Source organism: Myotis yumanensis, unplaced genomic scaffold (assembly GCF_028538775.1).
Source record: "Myotis yumanensis isolate MYYU_CA2020_CCGP unplaced genomic scaffold, mMyoYum1.0.hap1 SCAF_4, whole genome shotgun sequence".
In the NCBI taxonomy this organism is placed as follows: domain Eukaryota; kingdom Metazoa; phylum Chordata; class Mammalia; order Chiroptera; family Vespertilionidae; genus Myotis; species Myotis yumanensis.
The window spans coordinates 62,619,467-62,639,163 of NW_027223755.1; the positions used below are offsets into that span (position 1 = coordinate 62,619,467).

Here is a 19,697-nt window from a genome sequence, read left to right on the forward strand (position 1 = left end):
CAAAAGAAAGTTAACAAAATTATTTTTTAAAGGGGATCTAAACTATAGAATATATAAGTAGAAAATAAGACCAGCAAAAAAATTCCAACACTAAGAATAACCTAACAACTATAAGTATTAAACTCAAAACAATTTGGATATTTTTAGTAAACCAGAATTTGATTCAGAAAAAAATTTAAAACTATGTTAACACAATTTGGAGTCTCCTATTTTTAACCATAATGAATTCTGCATTATTAACATTGGGTTATCTGTATTAGAGCTTTTAATACCAGGCTAGTTTCCTCCTGAGATTCAGTTAGCATTTGAGCATCCCCTATCATCAGTTGACAGGTCCCCAACATTTCTGAACTACTTGTAATATTACTAAACTAATATAATTAGGCAGGTAAATATGCTGGGTAAAATAAAGAAAAATTATTTGGATATTACCTAAGTTACTACCTGCCCTCCATACTACACTGAGGGGGAGAAAGCACATGTACACACATTCATTCTTTATAATTTTCTATGCTTTTTAAATGATAAAATACAATTCATTTATGTTTCTAAAAAACCAGGACACCTGATAGGTACAAAAGATATCCACAGAAGAAAAATACCAATAGATTTTTAAAAAGAGAGTGAGAGGTCAAGCTCTAGCAAAGAATAAAAATCAGTAACATATTTCTTCTTCAAATTGAAAAATCAGCCAAATAACATTTTAACATTTTTTCAATGTATTTGTCTGCCAAATAACATGTCTTTAAAGTAAGTCTTTCAAAAATCACTTCAATAAAATAAAACTAACTTTATTAATGATTAGAAAGTACAAGTCAATGTAATTTTGACAAGGAGAATAAAAATTATGTTCTAATTTATCAGAACTGCATGTTGTTAAAAACAATTGCCCTAATAAATACTCCTTGAGTACATTAATGACTGGCTAGGTAAGTCTGATATTTACATAAAAAATGGTATCAGTCATACAGTAACTAGATCAAAGAAATTTACTTACTAGAAAAGTAAAAAAACTACTGACTACATCTTTCAGCTATTTTTCAACCTTTTATTTATATACTCAAATTCATCTTCTTTCAAAGCAGTTCTCAAAATATTTGAAGGAGTATACTTTTAAAAGCATGTTTAGTTCAGTAGTAACCCATTTGTCACTAAACTAACATTCACTGAATATCTATTATGTGCCAACATGACGGGGGGAGGAGGGGAATAGGATAAAAATACAATTAGATACCTTCCTGCCCTCAAAAGAGTTGACAATCTATCAGAAAGCTACACCTGTGAATCATGATCTCAATTACACATGACAGTTTGTCATGATCTTGCAATAATTTGAAAACATACGTATCTTAGCTCCCTATAATTACATTTTTAGGTATATATATCCTAGAGAAATTCTTTACAAATAAGCACAAGAATTTTATCACAATGCTACCTATGATGATGAAATACCAGAAGCAATGTAAGTCCTTCAATAGGGAATGAATAAACAGGACATATATTCATATATAGGACACTAACAGTTAAAAAGAATGAATTACATCTTAATTATGGCTGGATCTCAAAAACAACTTAAAAGAAAAATGCAAATTACATACTGATATATACTTTGTAAGACCAGATATTTAACCAGATGACATCAGACATAAACTATATGTGACTACAAACTAAACAATACAATACTGTTGTTCACAGTATCATGTATGTTAAAGTTTTTTTAATGTTTAAAGCATTTTGGATCATTCTAGTAGTTGCTTCTAAAAGGATAAAGTAAGCCCCGACCGGTGTGGCTCAGTGGTTGAGCATTGACCTATGAACCAGACTCGATTCCTGGTCAGGGCACATGCCGCTGTTGAAGGCTCAAGCCCCAGTAGGGGGCATGCAGGAGGCAGCCAATCAATGATTCTCTCTCATCATTGATGTTTCTATCTCTCTTTCTCCCTCTCCCTTCATCTCTGAAACCAATAAAAATATATTTAAAAATAAAAGGATAAAGTAAGATGACACTGGATGCAAAACAACAAAGACTTACGGTTTACCTCTTTCCTAATTCAAGAAGAAGAAACAAATTAACAAAATGTGAATAATTGCCAATGTTTGTGTAATGGGCATATGAATGTTGTTATCCTTTCCAGTACTCTGTATTTTCCCTAATTTCTCAAAATTTAAAAAATAACTTATAAACCCAAAAATATGAGCATGCTTCACATTTGGTGAAATCCCATGCTATAATCCCCATTACTCAGAGACATCCAAATTCCTGAGCATAAGACTTCAGAAACTTAACAACCTGGTCACTACCTTCCTTTACAGACCCAAATATTAACATTTCCCCGACCCACACTGCCTGCAAGCTAATCTTACTGTAACATACACTACTTATTAGACATTCCATATATTTTCCTGATGCCTGTCTTTGTTAATGCTATTTCTCCCAATTGCTATCACTTTTCCTCAGAAAATGTTTGCTTCACAATCATCATATTGCTATATCATTCAAGACCCAGTTCAAATGTCACCTACTATTTATAGAATTACCCATTCCTCCCTTACCTCTCGCACAAGTAACTATTTTTATGATTGGCATTTCCATAGCACTTAAGCCTAGACCAAAATCTCCTCTCTTTGGCAGTATAACTCTTTTTTAATTTCTCAACACCTCTCATATGTGCCTGGCACATAGTAGGTATTCAAATGTTAACTAAATTGAATGAACGGTTGAAATAGAGTTAAAATTTCTGTTAAATATGCTGGACAAAAATGAAATGGTATTAGCATCTGAATCTAAATTTCACAAAAAAATATAAAATGCTATGACTTTGCAAAGTAAAAATTTTTACATAAAGAGCATAATTCTACTATTAAGTTAATTATGTCCATATTTGTACAAGATTAAGATCAACATTAAGCACTATCTTGAAGAGAGTTTTCTCCTTTGATAATTTTACTAATTTTCCCAGAAAAGATTTTAATATATCTCCATTGGTACTTACAGCTTCCCCTGAAATCAGTTGTCATCCTAGCAAAAAGATCTTCTGCTCATGGCAATAATTAACTTCTTCCTTTGATGTCTCACACTACCTGTCAGTGTTTTAAAGGGAGATAATGCCTTTTGGAAATTACTGCTTGGTTCAAAGACATATGGATTAGCCCCATCTGTAATGTATCCATGCAAATCAAAGGGGCTTGGGGACAAAGGCTGGGAATCTAACAGCTCTGGGTTAGAATCTTAACTTTGACATTTAGTTATTGTTATTTAATCTAAGCCTCAATTTACTCATCTGTAAAATGGAATAAAAACAAGCTACTGCTTATGGTAGTTGTGAGGATTAATTATTTACAATTGCATAGTGCCTGATACATTATAAATACTCAATAAAAGGTAACTACTAGTAACTATTTTTTTAAATCAACAAATGACAGCAAGATCTGTAAATGCAGTATACAATAAAATGCAGCTCAGTATCTTTAGGTGGCCTTCTTTAGAATGCCACATTCATGCATCATTGTTCACTGGAAACTACACTCTGCGTGCAAGTAAATACCTCATCCATTAATAGGGTAAAGGGCGCCCTGGCCGGAGTGGCTCAGGTGGTTGGGCACTGTCCCATGCACCAAAAAGCTGCTGGTTCGATTCCTAGGTCATGAGCTCAATCCCTGGTAGGAGTGTGCAGGAGTCAGCCGATCAATGTTATGCTCTCTCTCTCCCTACCTCTCTCTCTAAAACTCAATAAAAAAATATTTCCAAAAATAACATAAGGGAAGAGGCAATGAAGGTGAATATCTACTCTGGGAGGCTTTGGAGGCTGACGTGAAAATAGAATTCCTCACAAATATAAACTATTTATGTCTGAGATCACAAGTAAAGTTACCTCACAAGGAATGCTTGAGAAGTAAGATAGCAGTGTAGTGGGAGAACCGAGGAGAGGAGAGGACCAAATCCTTTACTATATGAACTGTGAGTGGAAAAGTAAAGGAATGAAGAAACACATATAATACTGAGTTAACTACTACTATTTAGGCTTTGATGCAAATGTTTACCTTACATAGCCCAGCTGATGGTAACATGACCACCAGCCTACTTACTTCACTGTTGCAAGAGCCTCAAATCAAAGCAAACAGAAAAAAATAATTAAACTGCAGGTAAGCTAACGGGTGATGTTAGGCACTGACACAGCCCAATTCAAACTGGTAGGCTCCAGAAAGTAAACTCTGGTAGGGAGAGGAAGAAAAGTAACCCTTATTGAAGATGTCCTGTTTGGGACCATGAAACACATTTGGTAATTTCCCTCTTAATTTCACTTAGTCTGATCCTCACAAGAGCATGTTTGTAGTAGTATTATATCCTTTCTGCAAACAAGGAAAAGAACGTACAAAATTTAAGATCACCCAAATCAAATGAGTAAGAAACTGCAGGATCAAGGAACGAACTGAGCTCAGTTTGATTCACACAAGGCTTTTGCCTCAATTACCCCTCAGATGCTTCCAGCCTGGAAGAAAGCCTGGAGCTGAATTTAGATCCTATGTCATCAGTATAAGCCTCCAAAGGGTAATACAATTAAAAACAATGTTACAAATAATGTTACAGCAGCAGCCAAAGGACTCTAGGAGATGTCACAGAATTATAACACTAGTAAAAAAACAATTCACCAGAAGGTTGAAATAAAATACAAGGTCACAATTAACTTTCAGGAAAATCAAATTTTAATGAGGAAACATTTCCCTAAAACTTCCTAAAATCCATTCATAATACAGTACTAATTTCTTGATAATTCAGAAATCTACAATAGGTCCCAACTCTACAAAGCAGAAAATATTTTTTAAAACAATAACAAATACACACAACACATATAATCTAGTATCAAATATGATGACCATGGGACTCAGGATAGAAGCTATTTTCATAATAACTCATAAAATCCTAGGAAAGTACTTTAAAACATCAGATTGGATAACAAATGACAATCTATCTGACCCCATCATTTTACAACTGAATAAAAAGCTGGCCAAACAGCTCCTCTGTTCAAAAAGTAGAGAAGCTGAATTTGAAGCAAAGAAAGAAGCAGAGATAATATACTTAATGATGTTCCTAGACCATCGATAACTATACACACAAACTAAATATGCCTTTTAAATAATTTTGGAGCAAGTACTGCACAGGAGTGATATGAAAGCTATCGCCAGAAACAGGGAAATTATGTATATAATATGCTAGACCCTCACTATAGTTGTATTCCTCACATCTATTTCTACATTCTATACAAGAGTTTTATAGTAAATGCAAAATACATCATGTAGGTACATGGCACCCTTCTAACTCAAAAATGACTAAAACAGAAACTCATTCTCTTTTTGAAAGATTTTAGATGTAAATCCTCAAAACTCTGCCTCACCATAATTCATTAATCTTAAAATGTCAAGTCACTGTCCTCAATTTCCATCTGAGTGAAAGTTTTCCCTTTGGTAAATACAGGTATCCTTCCCCTATTCTAAAGTTTATCTTACTTAAACCAGTGCCACAAATAAGAACATTTGAATATCTTGCTACTTTGTGTAAAATAGAAAGTTCATCTTTTAACATTCTAGCTGCACCTAATAATTCAAATTATTTCAATAAAAAATTTACTATTAAAACAACCTAAAGACCAAAAATTAAAAATAAACCATAATATCTGCACAACTGTGTAAAAAGCATTGCGTCTTGATAGTTATATCAAGGACACAAAAAGCTGACACTGAAATACACAAAGGCAATGCTGCCATCTAAAGGCCAAGATATAACATGGGGGGAAAGTATACTCAGTCAAATATTTCCAATGTATAAAAACAACCAATTGGATATTTTAAAGTCAACAAAGTTTGTATTTAAATAAAAACACTATGCTAAGATGCTACATAGCATAGATGCTACATAGACTGCACAACAAAGCTCTAAGACTCTTTTGAGAAAATTCAATTTAATAAAATAGTTATTAGCAAAATAACTTGGTTGATTAATATCTGCACTGATTAAATTCTGTTGGCATCCTTACAGACACAGTATTCTCCTAAATATTTCTATTAGTTGTTAATATATTTGTCCTATTTAATCATGTCTATATTTCCTATTTGTAATGACATATGCAATATCAATTATATATCTGCATATATAAATATTATTTGCCTTTAACCAGACCACTTTTATTTCTACTTACCCAGTTTTAAATATTCATTATTAAATGACTAATAATAACATTTATCAGAGTTAAACAACCCAACTACTTAAAATTATAGTTTTGCAAGTATTTCTCCTTATTTCACAAATTCCCAAAACACAAAGCAAATTTCCTATGGAAGGTTAGTTATCAATAACTCAACTGTCCAATATTAAGAGTTCAAATTATTCTAAATTTTTCTTTCTATGAATCTTAAATTGGAAAAAAAACTTTATTAAACCGAACTTTAATATCTGGTGAAATTACTTCAAGCTTCCAATAAAATCAAATATTTACTAAATAACCCTATATGCAAAACTGATTCCCTTGGCATTTAAATATATAACAACTTTTTAATGGCACCCAATACTAAGAAAAATCTAATGTGAATATAACTAGAACCTTCAAAACATACACATTTATAAAAAACACTAGAGGCCCGAATTCATGCACCAGTGGGGGTCCCTCGGTCTGGCCTAAGGATCAGGCTGAAACCAGCTCTGCAACATCCCCTAAGGGGTCCCGGATTGTGAGAGGGTACAGGCCAGGCCAAGGGACCCCACTGGTGCACGATCAGGGCCAGGGAGGGACACAGAAAATTGGCCAGCTGGGGAGGGGCTGCGGGAGGGCTCCAGGGGGTGTCTGGCCCATCTCACTCAGTCCCAATCCGCTGGACCCCAGCAGCAAGCTAACCTACTGGTCAGAGCATCTGCCCCCTGGTGGTCATTACACATCATGGCAAGCAGTTGAGCAGCCTTAGCATATCATTAGCATATTACATTTTGATTGGTTTAATGGCCAACCAATATGACACTTAGCATATTAGGCTTTTATCATATAACATATACAGTTAATTCCTTTGGGAAACCACTAAAATTTTAATGTGTCAAAAAAATGTTTCTCTGTGTTTAACCAATAAGAAAACAAATATTCACTCAACAAATTATTCCCATTATGTGATAAATACAGAAATTTTGTTGGGATTACCATCCTTTAATTTATCTTGAGTGTAAAGTGGAAACCAATAGACAACAAATGTAGTCATAACCTCATAAAACTACTAATTTTTCAGGTGTCAGAGTTTGTATTAGACAATTTTAGGACATTATGTCATTTAATCCGAAAAGCCACAATGAGCAAAAAGACAAGTATTAACCTCATTTGCAAATGAGGCTCAGAGAGATTAAGTAACTTTCCCAGACTCACAAAGCAAGTAAGTGAATACCAGGATTCAAAACTTCAATTTCTCTAACCCAGAAGACCTTATGCTCTCTACAAGATCATACTGCCTCAGTAGTAGTTATTAAGTTTATACTAAATGTAATAAAGAGTGAAATATTTTTACCATATAATTTCAGAGATAAATATAATTGTAGTAATAAAAGCATTTACTTTTAATTCATAGTGTTTCAATATTTCTAACTAGAGTCTTTTAAAATAGCACTGTCTTATTTGAATTGATGATGCTTCTAGAAACCTTTCAAAACTTACATTAACATATAAGACGTATTTATCAAATTTTATAAACTAACTCAATGGGGCAACAAAAAAATCTCTTTATTTTGGGGAGACAATTAAAAAGCAAATCTTCTTTGTAAATATTCTATATATTCATGGCCATTTTGCCTATTTTAAAGTGCACCTTTTTTCAGCATTGAAAATTCTACTAGTACCTCCCCAGGGACAAGTGTTTCTGTTAACTTGTACTATGTATCTGTAAAATCAAAACAAAATGGATTTGAAATATTATTCAGTCCTAAAAAAGAAATGAAGCTCTGTCACATGCTACAGGGATGAACCATGAAATCATTATGCTAAGTGAAAGAAGCCAGACACACAAAAAACACGTGTGATTCTATTTACATGAGATGTCTAGAACAGGCAAATCCACAGAGAATAGAAAGTAGACTGCCAGTTTCCAGGGGCTGAAGGAAGGGGGGAGTGGGTAACGATGGCTAATGAGCATAGGGTTTCTTTTTGGGGTGATGAAAATATTCTAGAACTGGTGAAGATGATTGCACAACTTTGTGAATATACTAAAATCACTGAGTTAATACACTTTAAAAAGGTGAATTTTATGATATGTGAATTATATCTCAATAAAAGAAAACAAAATGGCTTTAAATATATTACATATAATGCATTAAGGGTGAATAGATTATACATGTGTGTGCTTAAAATATAAAATTTATGTAATTGCTAAGATTACTTACCTCAATTTATTGAATCCCATTTTCATCATATTTAGTGACTCTACTTTTAAGTGTACATCTTCCTGATTAAAAAATCCTAAATACCATGAATTATTACAATCTCTAGGAGAATCCGAAGAAACTACAACCACATACTTGTTTTTGATGACTAAACTTTAATTTTTCCAATATACCTGAATGGTCAACTGTCATGCAAGTGTCACATACAAGCACCTATACAGTTAGAGGATCAATCTGTAAAATCATTGTTTTGAGACAATATTTGCCTCTAAACAACGAAAAATAGTAAGTAGAAGAAAATTTATAAGCTAAGTTCTAAGAAATAATAAAGGTAAGAAACAAAATTAAAAACACAAAAATGATATAAGTACTTACTAATTTGTTTTCCTGCATGTATATTCTTTGCAATTTCAGACAGCCCTTAGCTATGACGATCATGCCTTCATCTGAGATCTTGTAACACTGGCCGAAATGAATATCTTTGAGTTCTCTGCATTTTGAGCCCAGCTGTAAACAAAAAGAGTTGGCCAAATGCTTAGAAAATAACAAAGGTAGCATATTTCTAGCAATACCAAAGTTAAATAATTGTTTATAAACTACTTTTAAAATAAAATACAAGTAGTCTATAATTTAAAACAGTTGTGTAAGCCTTTCCACCTTCTAGTGTACTTCCTTGCTTCAACTACTGTATGCCTCCTAAGTGCCTAGATTGCTTAACACTTCAAATTCATCTTTATTTCTCTTGAAATAAAGAGTGCAAATTAGTAATAAAAATTTTCCTAGAGGACTACTTACCATTTCTATCAGTTATAGTGTTACACTGAGTGGGACATCAGATAAGAGAATAAAAGAAAGGTCCAGTACACAGACACTAGGGGGCTGAGGCATGTGCAGGGGGTGGGGGAGTCCGGGAAGTGGTCAATGGGGGAAAAAGGAGACAATAAAGAATTTTTTAAAAACAACAACAAAGGTCCAGTAAGTGAAGCAAAGTACCAGTGAGTCAAAGAATGTAATTCATGAGATTCTAGTTCTACTTCTGATTGCCCCAATGAATTATTTCTCTCCTTCAGCTCAATTACTCTGAAAAAGAAAGAAGGCTGAATATGCTACCGCTAATACTCTAGTTAGGACTAGAGATTTCCTAATTGAAATCCCAACTGTACCTTAAATAATTAATGAACAAGCACAACGCTCCCATTTAAAAACATTAAGTATCACAAAGAACAAATTACATGTATTTATTTTCAAAATCTACAGTGGAGATTAGATCATCAAAACAAACTATCAGAAACTTACTTTAATAACAACCTATATATCATAAATTAACAAAGTTACATAAAAACAATAAAACCCAGTGTTGGCAAGCATTCAAAGTATGCTAATAACCACTGGTAAGAGTGTAAATTAGTAACAAAAATTTTCCTAGAGGACTACTTACCATAAATTTAAAAAATACTAAAATGGGCCTAAAAAACACATGACTCTTTCTAAAGATATACTAAAAAATTAACTAAAGAGGGATGGATAATTGGATAGATATATAGTAAAGTTAAGCATATTAAATGTTAATTATATAATCTAAGTAGTGGATATATAAGTGTTTATTGTAAAATTCAAATTTTCCATATACTTAAAATTTTTCCTAATAAACTCTTAGAATAATCAATCAAAGGTGTGTTGATAAGATTTAGCTATAAGAAATTAGCAGAAGAAAAATGTCTTTAAGTAGTAAAAAACAGAAATAACCTAAAGGTATGAATAAGGGTGCTTTCATAAAATCATTATATAGCCAATACAACTGAAGTAAACACAACAAACAAAAATAAAAAATTTTACACAAGTTTTTATAGTATAATCCAATTTTGACTGAATAATAGGACATCTAATATGTTGCAAGATGAGGAATACCTTAAGGATAATGGTGAAGGTCAACTACTAATGCAAGAGGGTTTATATACAAGAAGTCCACCCTGAAGCCCAGAAAAATCTGCTTTAAGAATATAAATTTTCACCCTCGCTGGTTTGACTCATTGGATAGAGCATCAGCCTGTGGACTGAAGGGTCCCAGGTTCAATTCCAGTCAAGGGCACCTACTTGGGCTGCAGGTTTGACCCCAGTCTTGGTCAGGGCACATGAGGGAGGCAACCAATCAATGTCTCTCTCTCACATTGATGTTTCTCTCTCTCTTTCTCTCTGTCTCTCCCCCTCTCTTCCACTCTCTCTAAAAATCAATGGAAAAATATCCTCGGATAAGGATTAACAAAACAAAAAAATACATAAGTGAAGATAAATATTGAGTATCTTTATTGAGTAAGTATATTGAGATATACTAATGCAACTGGGGGAAAGCTCTAGGTTCCATTAGTATCCTATATAATAAAAGGCTAATATGCAAATTGACCGAACAACAGAAGAACTGGTTGCTATGATGCACACTGACCACCAGGGGCAGACACTCAATGCAAGAGCTGCCCCCTGGTGGTCAGTGTGCTCCCACAGGGGGAGCGCCGCTCAGTCAGAAGCCGGGCTCACGGCTGGCAAGTGCAGCGGTGGTGGCAGGAGACTCTCCCACCTCTGTGGCAGCACTAAAGATGTCCAACTGATGGCTCCTAGACTGTAAGAGGGTGCAGGCCGGGCTGAGGGATCCCCCGGAGTGCACGAATTTTCGTGCACCGGGCCTCTAGTCTATGTAATAAAAGCCCAGCAACCATTATGGCAGATTGACTGGAACAACCGGTTGCTATGACACACCAGCCGCAGGGGCTGCCACCAGCACCGCTGTCGAGCCTGAGAGGTCCAGAGCCAGTTGTGCGGCCACTCCTAAGGTGCTGGTAAAGAACATGAAGGTGGCCAGCATGAGCATGCGGCTTGAGATGAAGGCTCTGTGGGACGAATTCAATCAGCTGGGCACCGAGATGATCGTCACCAAGGCTGGCAGGTCAGGGTGCCCCTCTCCCTGCTGCGATCTTCCCCACATGCCACATGGCACCAGTCTCGGGCAGTGGGCTTTGGCCCGATCCACATGAGCGAAACTGAGAAACGGGGTGCGGGTCATGGCCTGGCCACCTGTGGGCCCCTCATGGCACGGGCGAGCTCCTTCGCTCTCCAAGTCTGGCTCTAGCGACAGTCGCCTGGCGTGCCAGGCCAGAGGGTATTGCTTGGGAGGCCAGGAAGGCGGTGGAGAGAAACCCTGTGGACCTCCACCCGACCAGCAGCCCAGGACCCGACACCACCAGAAACGGACTGGTTCAGAGCACCCCAAGCTTGGGGGGAAGGCAGCCACCTGTGAGGGACCTTGCCACCAGCCAGATCCCAGTGGGTCCCACCTCGAAGGAAACTCAGTCTTTGGTTCCTTCGTTCAGTCTATCCTGGCTAAAGAGGAGCAGCTGGGCACATTTTAGAAGAGAATTAAGACTCTAAAACAGTGTGTTCTGTTCTGTGAAGATTGCTACCCAGTTGTCTTAAACCTAAATTCTGGGTGATTGTGGGGTCTGGCTCTGTCACTGGGGCCCACATCTTCCAATTGGCATGTATTTGTTGTAAGAGCCCAAAGAGAAGAAGGGGAACAAGTTTTTCAATGCAATGGATTTGACCAACAGAAAAATGAGAGTGCTGGGCTGTGTCTAATGTACACACAGAGACACCAGCTCTGAGTCCACCTGGCCAAAGGGAGCTCAGGGCCTGTTTGCAGAGCCTTCTGGTGGTTTCTGTTTCCTTGCTGAGGCCATCTTCCCTGGGAAGCCTGGGGCCCATGCTCAGTTCCAGCTCAGTGGGTCTTTTCCAGGCCCCTCCCCCAAATAGGCCCCGCCCCCGATCGGTCCCCCTACCCTGGTCAGGGACAGGGACAGCCAACCTCCCGTGGCCCCTCTCCCTGCCCAGCCCAGCCCGATCGGCTGTGATTAGGCAAGCCGGCCAGACCCCACCTGTGCATGAATTCATGCACCGGGCCTCTAGTTAAGACTATAAAAAACTAAAGTGAAGGGAACAAGGGGATATTCGTTAATTTCAATAAAAACAAAATTCTAAAGAGATAAAGGTCGGTTACATAATTGTAAAATGTACACACTGAATACTTATTTAACCAAAACTATAACAGAATGATGTTGGGAAGAGAAGGAAGGATCAGTGAGCTAAACCTTCTACTTCCATAGCAAGGCATCAGTACAGATGTTCTAAAAGGAACAAAGCAAGAAAATGCAGACATGGAAGGAAAATGCTTCTTCTCTACTGGTGCTTTCTTCTTCTGGAGGAGGTCAATTAGTCTAATTCGCTAGTTAGTTTGTGTTTAATAAACTGGATATATTCAGCTCCCTTCATCCTTCACCTTGGGAACAAACTGCCCACAGGAAGCAAGCAACCTCCACTTCTACAGAGGCAGGCTCTGCTGGTCTGGCCCATCTGATCAGTGACACGAATGGCTAGACCCAGCCTTTAGTCTCAGAAACTGGTGTTCTCTTTTAGACATAACAAGAAAGATTGCATCACTGCTATCTGCACTAATCACCATTACCTGACCACAAGTGCCCTAATGTTCCAGACCATCCAGCATTGAGTTAACAATCATATTTAACTCGATTACTAAACAACATTTTCCAATCTAGCTTTTCTGAGTAATAAAGTTGATACTTTTCCTCTGTCACTATTCCTTTATCTTATTTGTCAATTTGTTCAGATCCTAGGCAATAAAGAGATCTCAATACTTAGTGCACCCATCAGGACCGTTGAGAAATAGAAGAACAGAATCTACATAAAAGGAGTGATGAAGGTATTCTTGTAGGGTCTTAGACGTCAGTGTGTGTAGACAGCATGGCGGAGTCTCATGTTAAGACAGGTAAAGTCATACTCCTGCAGCCTGAGCAAGAGATTTAAGCTGATTGCCCTCATGTTTTGGTCTAGCTGCCCTCAAAGGACATTACCAGCATGGGAGCCCAAGCCACTTATTAGGGGAAAATGCCTCATTTATAATTATAATTGCTGTCATTTAGTCTCCCTGCAGAAACTGATGCTCTGATTTAGACCTAATAGGCAAGACTGCATCTGCATGAGTGCTTTCTGCACTAATCGCCATTACCCCAACCACAAATGTCCTAATGTTCCAGACTAACCAGGCACTAGAGTCGATCATTACACCCAGGTATTTCCCAGTTTTGCTGATGTGTTCAAATGTCTCAATGCTGCAACCATCTGTCTGTCACCCACAAAGAAAACATTCAGAGGGCATCAACCAAACCCTGTAAGAATATCCCTGTTAAATATGCCCTGAATTTAACACAATTAGTCCTCTACCTAATAGTAGTATAACTCTTCTAAATACATCATTCTCTTTCCAGGAAAATAGTGCTAAAGACATTGTAGCTCTGTCCCTGCCAAAATGGTGAGATGTTGATAAGAGCCCTGGCCTCCAACTGAGGCACCAAACAGGTACCTCAGAGCCAGGCCCTGGAGTTAGGCCTTGTCTAGACCTGTGGTCAGCAAACCGCGGCTTGGGGGCCACATGCAGCTCTTTGGCCCCTTGAGTGTGGCTCTTCCATAAAATACCACGTGGGGGCATGCACATACAGTGAGATTGAAATTTCGTGGCCCATGCGCAGAAGTCGGTATTTTGTGGAAGAGCCACACTCAAGGGGCCAAAGAGCTGCATGTGGCTCGCGAGCCGCGGTTTGCCGAGCCGCAGTTTGCCGACCACTGGAGACCATCCAAGTTAGAGAGGTTTGGGAAAGACCTTGGGCTTTTCATAGATCTACCATATGAAACATAAAATTGAGTGTAAACAAGATCAAGGTTATCATCCAGTAATTGCAATGCCTTTTTTTTTTAAATAAAATCGACGTCTGGTTTCCAGACCAGCACGTAAAGAACTTAGAAGCTGCCACACCATCCTAACAATAAATAAAAAACTGCACTGAAAAATCAACAACTCTCCTTATATCCATCAAAAAATGTTACAGGGAACACCACTGCCCCACCATTGGAGAGAGAACAAAAAGTGGATGCACAGAATCACAACTTGCAGGGCAGACACCAGCCATAGAACAAACCTCCCTCTGCAGGAGCCAGTGCCAGGGAAGGAAACCCTCAGCTACAAGTGCTCTCCTCCTGTGTCAAATAAATAATTTTATTTTATCCTAGCAAGAAGCCGGTACCTAAAGAATCTACAAGCACCTCAGATATTATATCCGTAATACTTCCTATCCTACTAAGGAACACTCTGAAATGCGAAGTAATCATCAGATAAGAACACCTTTCTGGTTGATGTCGACTGGATGTATAGCACCACTCACCTGGGTTGGATACTGGAAAACTGCTGCCTGAGGGCCCTTCTGGGGAAAGGAGGTTATTAACTTTGTGGAATTTGACTCCCACAACAGCTCTCCATTCAAACTCAGCCTGTACTTCGTTGCTACTTGTATCTGACACTCTACAATCCTAACTGTTCACCCCAGAAAATAGGGGACCTAAAACATAGAACCCCAGGTTGTCACTTTAACATGATCTAAATTGTTATCAATACCATTCTAGTATCTGGTTCTCTAGGAAAAGTACAAATCAGAGGCCTCCTCTAACTCAAGAACAATTATGTGTCAAGGGCACCCACCAGTCAACCCAGAAGGAAAGTATTTAATGAAGTGGGTGTTGGTAGCCACTTTACTTAAAAGAAGCCAGCCCAGCCCGGCCAATGTGGCTCAGTGGTTGAGCAACAACCCATGCATTGAGAAGTCACCAGTTCAATTACTGGTCAGGGCACATGCCCAGGTTTCCAGCTCTATCCCCAGCAGGGGGTGTGCAGAAGACAGCCGATCAATGTTGATGTTTCTCTCTCATCAATGTTTCTCTTTCTCTCTCTCTCTCTCTCTCTCTCTCTCTCTCTCTCTCTCTCTCAAATCAATAAAAACATATTTTTTAAAAAGAAGCCAGCCCAGCCCTTGTCAAGTAGTCCATTTGGTTAGAGTGTCATCCCAAAATGCCAAGGTTGTTGGTTTGATCTCCACTGAGGACAGATACAAGAAGCAACAAATGAATGTATAAATAAGTGAATAAATCAATATTTCTCTCTCTCTCTCTCTCTCAAGTCAAATAAATAATTTTTTAAAATCAAAACACTTCCCTGGCTGGATGGCTCAATTGGTCAAGCATCATCCCATACACCAAAAGGTTGTTGGTTTGATTCCTGGTCAGGACACATACCTAAATTGTGGGTTCAATCCCTGGTACATGCCCTTGACTGGGAATTGAACCCACAACCATTCAATGCACAGGCCAATACTCTAACCACTGAGAAACACCAGCCAGGGCTCTACCAGTGTTCTGACAAATATTTTCTTGAATGCCAAGAGCTTAAAAACAACACCAGATAAAATTTAAAACATACACCCAAAAAAAATACTTCCCCTAGTCCTTACAGACAGGTTCTGTGTTAGGGTTCTCCTTCAACACTCAGCAATGCCGTTTACAACACTGCATTGGCCTTCACTTTCAAGGCAGTTTAATGTCTTCCCAAGTCTTTCCCAAGCATTAGTCCTGCCCTAGAACATATATTCCTATGGCTTTCTAAATTCCCCCATATATATACTGGCATCTCTGATTGCCCTAATTTCCCAAAGGAATTCTCTCCCTGGCTTTTCCTCTCAGAACATAGGTGATCTATTGCATAAATCAGCCATAATCTGTTGTTCCAAGCATCTGAAGGTTTTTTTGGTTTTTTTTTCATTTGTCTCACAATGGTTTCAATCAATGGCCACTGTTTTTCCACCATGAATAAATTCTGAATTGGGTGAAACAGATCTGAGCACCATGCATCAGTCCCTCAAGAAGCTCCAGGCAGCTTAGAAAACACAAATAGAGTCATTTGTCTCCCTCTGGAATTAGGAACCTCAGTCCCACACTGGGTACGTGGGCTGCTGTCTTCAAACCTGTTGCCAAGCTGGGAAGGTGTGGAGCACTGATAAGTCAAAATGCCACAAAGCTTTCCCACCACTGTTAAGTGTCCTTTTCATGGTTAAGCATTCACTTGTTTGCTATAAAGCAGTCAGTTTTCCAGAGTGCTGGCAAAGTTGGTTCTAACAGTTTCTGCTTGTTTCTTCATGTTTCTGTGGAGAAATGTGGTTTTGGAGCTGCCCACTCTGCCATTTTCCTGATATCACTCTGTGTTTTCATTTTTAAAGACTTAAAATCTTGTAATGTAGCAAAACTGAAATTTACCAATGCAACATTTATTTTTGTGCCTTTTTAATTTGAAAAGATGCCTCTAGACACTATTTCTAGAAATTTCTACAGAGATCCATGAATTGGATTGAGATGTTATACTGCTAAAATAAAATACAAAGAGTCACATAAAATATTAACTTAAAGGATTCAATTTCTTAGATTTATTTGAATACTTTGGCTACTGCTATCTCTTGTTTTCTGGCAAGGGCCAGATGGTAAAATAATACTAAAAAACCTGAAACAGCCTATTGTTTTTAATTAACTAGCTCTTTCTTCCCCATAATATGTGATTGTAGTTTTATGAGATGAGCATGACAGAAATACATTCCACTGGTACAATTATTAGCAGTTATTTTTATAAAAAGAAAAATACCAATATTCACGGTGGTATTTTACAAAAAAAAAACAAAACAAAAACACAGTATTCAGCCAAAAACAGCCTGACTTTTAGGTGTTTCATCATAAGTTTGAGAAATATTATTAAGTAAAATGGAATTATTAAAATATAATATTTTTAGGTCCCTAAGAACTCCAAATAGAAATACTTTATGTAACTGCTTTTGTAAACAGAATTTAAAAAAAAAACAAAACACTTTCACAAGGTATTCGCTAAAGTCCATCAAAATTATAGTTATGATAGAAATACACAGTAAAACATTATCAATAAAGTATATGCATTGCATTCTAAAACATTTGTCAGTGTTTACTAACAGGAGAGAAAAAAAACACCTTGCAACTTGATCTGTAGAAACAATTCAATAATTTGCTATGTTTATGAGTAAAAAAATAATAATCCCAAGAAAATTCATAAATTATAAATAGTTTATTCTAGGCCTCTTATTTATTTATTTATTTCTTTATTTATTTAAAATATGTTTTATTGATTTTCTACAGAGAGGAAAGGAGAGGGACAGAAAGTTAGAAACATCAATGAGAGAGAAACACCGATCAGCTGCCTCCTGCACGCCCCCCACTGGGGATGTGCCCGCAACCAAGGTACATGCCCTTGACTGGAATCGAACCCGGGACCCCTGAGTCCGCAGGCCGACACTCTATCCACTGAGCCAAACCGGTTCTGGCAGGCCTCTTATTTATTATATATATTTTAAGTTGTTAATTCACTAAAACTATAATACACTTCCACGGCAGAACTTATCAAATATCACTGGATCATGAAATTAATTTCCTAAGTGGATCAAGGCCAATATTTATTTAAAATAATACAGGGGTAGGCAAAAGTAAGTTTATAGTTATTTGTATGGGAAAAAAAGACATGCAGGCCCAGCCAGTGTGGCTCAGTAGTTGAGTGTTGACCAATGAACCTGGAGTTAATGGTTCAATTCCCAGTCAAGGCACATGCCCAGGTTGCAAGCTCAATCCCCGGTGTGGGGTGTGCAGGAGGCAGCCAGAGTGATTCTCTTTCATCATTGATGTCCCTGTCTCTCTCTCCCTCTTCCTTTCTCTCTGAAATCAATAAAAATATATTTTAAAAAATACATGCAGGTTATGATTATTACAATAGCTTTATTAACTCAAAAGAATGTCACAATGTTACTATACACCTACTTTTGCCCACCCTGTAGTACAGAATAGAAAATATCAATGTGAACTGTACATAGAGCTACATACTGCTTCATAAAACTTTCATTTCTATTATATACACTGAGTGCAGATTATGATGACCACCTGACGTTTATAGACAAATTAGCTATAATTTCGCACTCCAGTCCTTTAGCTATAAGTTGCTAGAGGGCCAGACCATTATAAATAGGGAAGCAGGTTGTTTACCCCAACAGTAGAAGTGATTTTTTTCTGAAGATATGGGTAAACAACATGATTTAACAGCCTTTGAACGTGGGATACACACACACACACTCTCTGGGTGGCCAGATTATTATGACCACCTGACGTTTGTAGGCAAATTAGCCGTACACTGCATCGTATGGGATATGGAAGCCGAAGGCCTGTTCAAACACCTTTGCTGTCTGCAGTTACCAAGATAAAATGTCTCCAATTCACACAGGAACATAGGATTGGACAGTCGAGCATTGGAAAAAAGTCATGTGGTCTGATGAATCACGTTTCCAGTTGCATCATGCAGATGGCAGAGTAAGAATTTGGCGGAAACAGCATGAAAGCATGCACCCCACATACATGAGTACAACCCTTCATGCTGGTGGGGGCAGTGTTATGGTTTGGGGCATGTTTTCCTGGCATGATTTGGGCCCTTGAATTCATGTGGAACAACGTCTGAATAGCACAAGATATCTAAGTATCATTGCTGATCAAGTTCATCCTATCATGTTGATGGCGTTTCCCAATGCAGATGGCTTCTTCCAACAAGACAATGCACCATGCCACGGTGCTCGTATTGTGCAGGAGTGGTTTCAAGAACATGAGGGAGACTTTACCTTGCTTAGGTGGCCCCCATAATCACCAGATCTCAATCCAATTGAGCATTTGTGGGACGAAGTTAAAAGAGCCATCAGGCAGCTGACTCCACAACCATCAAATCTCACAGAACTGGACAGTGCTATCCATCAGGCATGGTGTCAGATTCCTCGCATCATCTTTCAACATCTCGTGGAGTCAATGCTAAGAAGAATCGCCACAGTATTGAAGGCAAAAGGTGGCCCAACAAAGTACTGATGGGGTGGTCATAATAATCTGGCCACTCAGTGTGTGTGTGTGTGTGTGTGTGTGTGTGTGTGTGTGTGTGTGTATATATATTTGTGTATCTATATATATATCCCACGTTTAAAGGCTGCTAAATTGCGTTGTTTACCCATATCTTCAGAAAAAGATCACTTCTACTGTCGTGGTAAACAACCTGCTTCCCTATTTATAATGGTCTGGCCCTCTAGCAACTTCAGCATGATATTATACCTAATTTGCCTACAAACATCAGGTGGTCATAATAATCTGGCCCCTCAGTGTATATAGAAAAGGCATTTTCTTTCTACTATACCACAATAGCATTTCATCAGAAGAATGAGGCTAAAATAGGAGACCCTTGCTATTGCACAGTCTTAAGCATAGGAAATTATTACTCTCCACACTGCAATAAGGTTACTATGTAATTACT

At 37.7% G+C, this 19,697-nt stretch overlaps 1 protein-coding gene across 1 annotated transcript in view; it reads right to left on the minus strand.

The window, feature by feature from the left end:
- FBXL17 (F-box and leucine rich repeat protein 17) overlaps nt 1–19,697 on the minus strand; it is a 456,197-nt gene that overhangs the window by 416,235 nt on the left and 20,265 nt on the right. The window contains exon 4 of the mRNA XM_070412419.1: nt 8,783–8,914. Coding sequence (XP_070268520.1) covers nt 8,783–8,914 — 132 coding nt within the window. The remainder of the gene's footprint in view (nt 1–8,782; nt 8,915–19,697) is intronic.